Here is a 1489-nt window from a genome sequence, read left to right as displayed (position 1 = left end):
ATAAATATTTACTTTTTCAACTTTCAATCCATTCTTTATTGCCTGCTGTAAGTTCTGATAGTGTACAATATAATTTTTCTTGTCCTCAAATGTTGCCATCAGTTTCCTAACCTTCGAATCATGTGGAATACTATTTTGCGTGAGGTAAGGTAAGTCGTTATGTTCATTATGTAGGTGCTGTGGGTACGTCACGTCGACCTCGTAAATCCTCCCTATGGGGGAGATGTCGTCCAAATTGCCTAATCATTTCAATGTGGGTTTAACCCAGTTGAATCCACCGTACGGCATGTACTGCGACATTGCCCACCCGTACAAATTTTTACCTATAAAATTAAAATTAATAAGTTTAAAAAAAAAAAAAAAAACGTACAGTCCTGATATATAATCCATGATTTATCTTTTGACACATCATAACCTGGAGTCATCACATTATTTGCCTTTGCATAACGCTTACTCGCTTGTACTAGTCCTCCACGTATACCTATAAAAAAAAGTATATATATATATATAATTATTATTATTATATGTACATTTTAAAAATAATATACTGACCATTCTCAAACATTAACAACATGTCATAATCGTCCAGCAACTGTATCTTTTGCCCCGTGAATTTCAACATCGCGTCAAAACTTAAGCCGGTGGCAGTGAAATAATGAGCGGCGTCCAGATTGTAAGTCTTCATGCAAAGGTCTCGAAAGTTTTCGAAAACGTCCGCCAACAACAGCACGTTGATTTTTAAATATAAATCTGAATACTCGCCCAGCGTCTTACATCCGAAGTGGTCCCAGACCTCCTTCGCATGGTCAAAGTCACTCTCCTCTATCTCGGTCTTCGTCAACGTACTATAAAAGCTCCTCTCGCTAGGCAGTCTCGTCTCCTCCAACCGTTCCCAACTATTCATGTACTCATAAGGGTACACCCCCTTCCGAGTCACTAGCGACATATCGACTTCATCAAAAACCTTAGCGGTCTCTCTGAAGTTCTCCAGATCCGGTGTCACAAGATTTTTGGCTAGAGTTGACAGTCCTGATGCCATAAACCGAAAAGTGTCAATAAATCGCATATTGAATGAATTTGACACGTACTTGGTGAATGAGATAAATTTTTCCTCGCTGTTAGGTATTAGTCTAATAGCTTGGGTGTCATGGCCAAGTTCCGTTACTATCAAGTGCGCGTCATAGTTGGAAAGGTTGTGGAAAAATATAGGTATAAAGTTCGGTGTTTGGAGCTTAAGATTACATACATTACATAGAGACTGTCTAAATTTTCCCGATAAATGACAGTGATCTGCCACCTTATGATTATCGTGCGAAAAGTTCATCTTACATAAATTGCATCGCGTTGCGGCTTCATGTAACTGTCGTTGTTCATTCATAAAAATTAAATATCTCGCCACGTCCATGAAATCTTTACTGCCTCGGTATATTACCGGTTTTGACGGTATCCCGTGCTCCATCAATAACTCCTCCGGCACGTCCTCGCTCGC

General features: G+C 39.4%; 1 protein-coding gene across 1 annotated transcript; it reads right to left on the bottom strand.

Annotated features, from left to right (window-relative positions):
- Window positions 1-11: 11 nt before the first annotated feature.
- LOC112679477 lies at window positions 12-1481 on the bottom strand. The gene is made up of 2 exons (XM_025549293.1): window positions 553-1481; window positions 12-481 (listed from the first exon to the last, which is right to left on the bottom strand). Exons 1-2 carry the CDS (start codon window positions 1457-1459, stop codon window positions 324-326), a joined length of 1065 nt encoding a protein of 354 aa, XP_025405078.1. The 5' UTR covers window positions 1460-1481; the 3' UTR covers window positions 12-323.
- Between the last annotated feature and the right edge of the window lie 8 nt (window positions 1482-1489).

This window comes from Sipha flava, unplaced genomic scaffold (assembly GCF_003268045.1).
Source record: "Sipha flava isolate LNK unplaced genomic scaffold, YSA_version1 16355_pilon_pilon, whole genome shotgun sequence".
Lineage (NCBI taxonomy): Eukaryota > Metazoa > Arthropoda > Insecta > Hemiptera > Aphididae > Sipha > Sipha flava.
The sequence above is the reverse complement of the archived record's forward strand: the minus strand, read 5'-3'. Positions and strand labels throughout refer to the sequence as shown.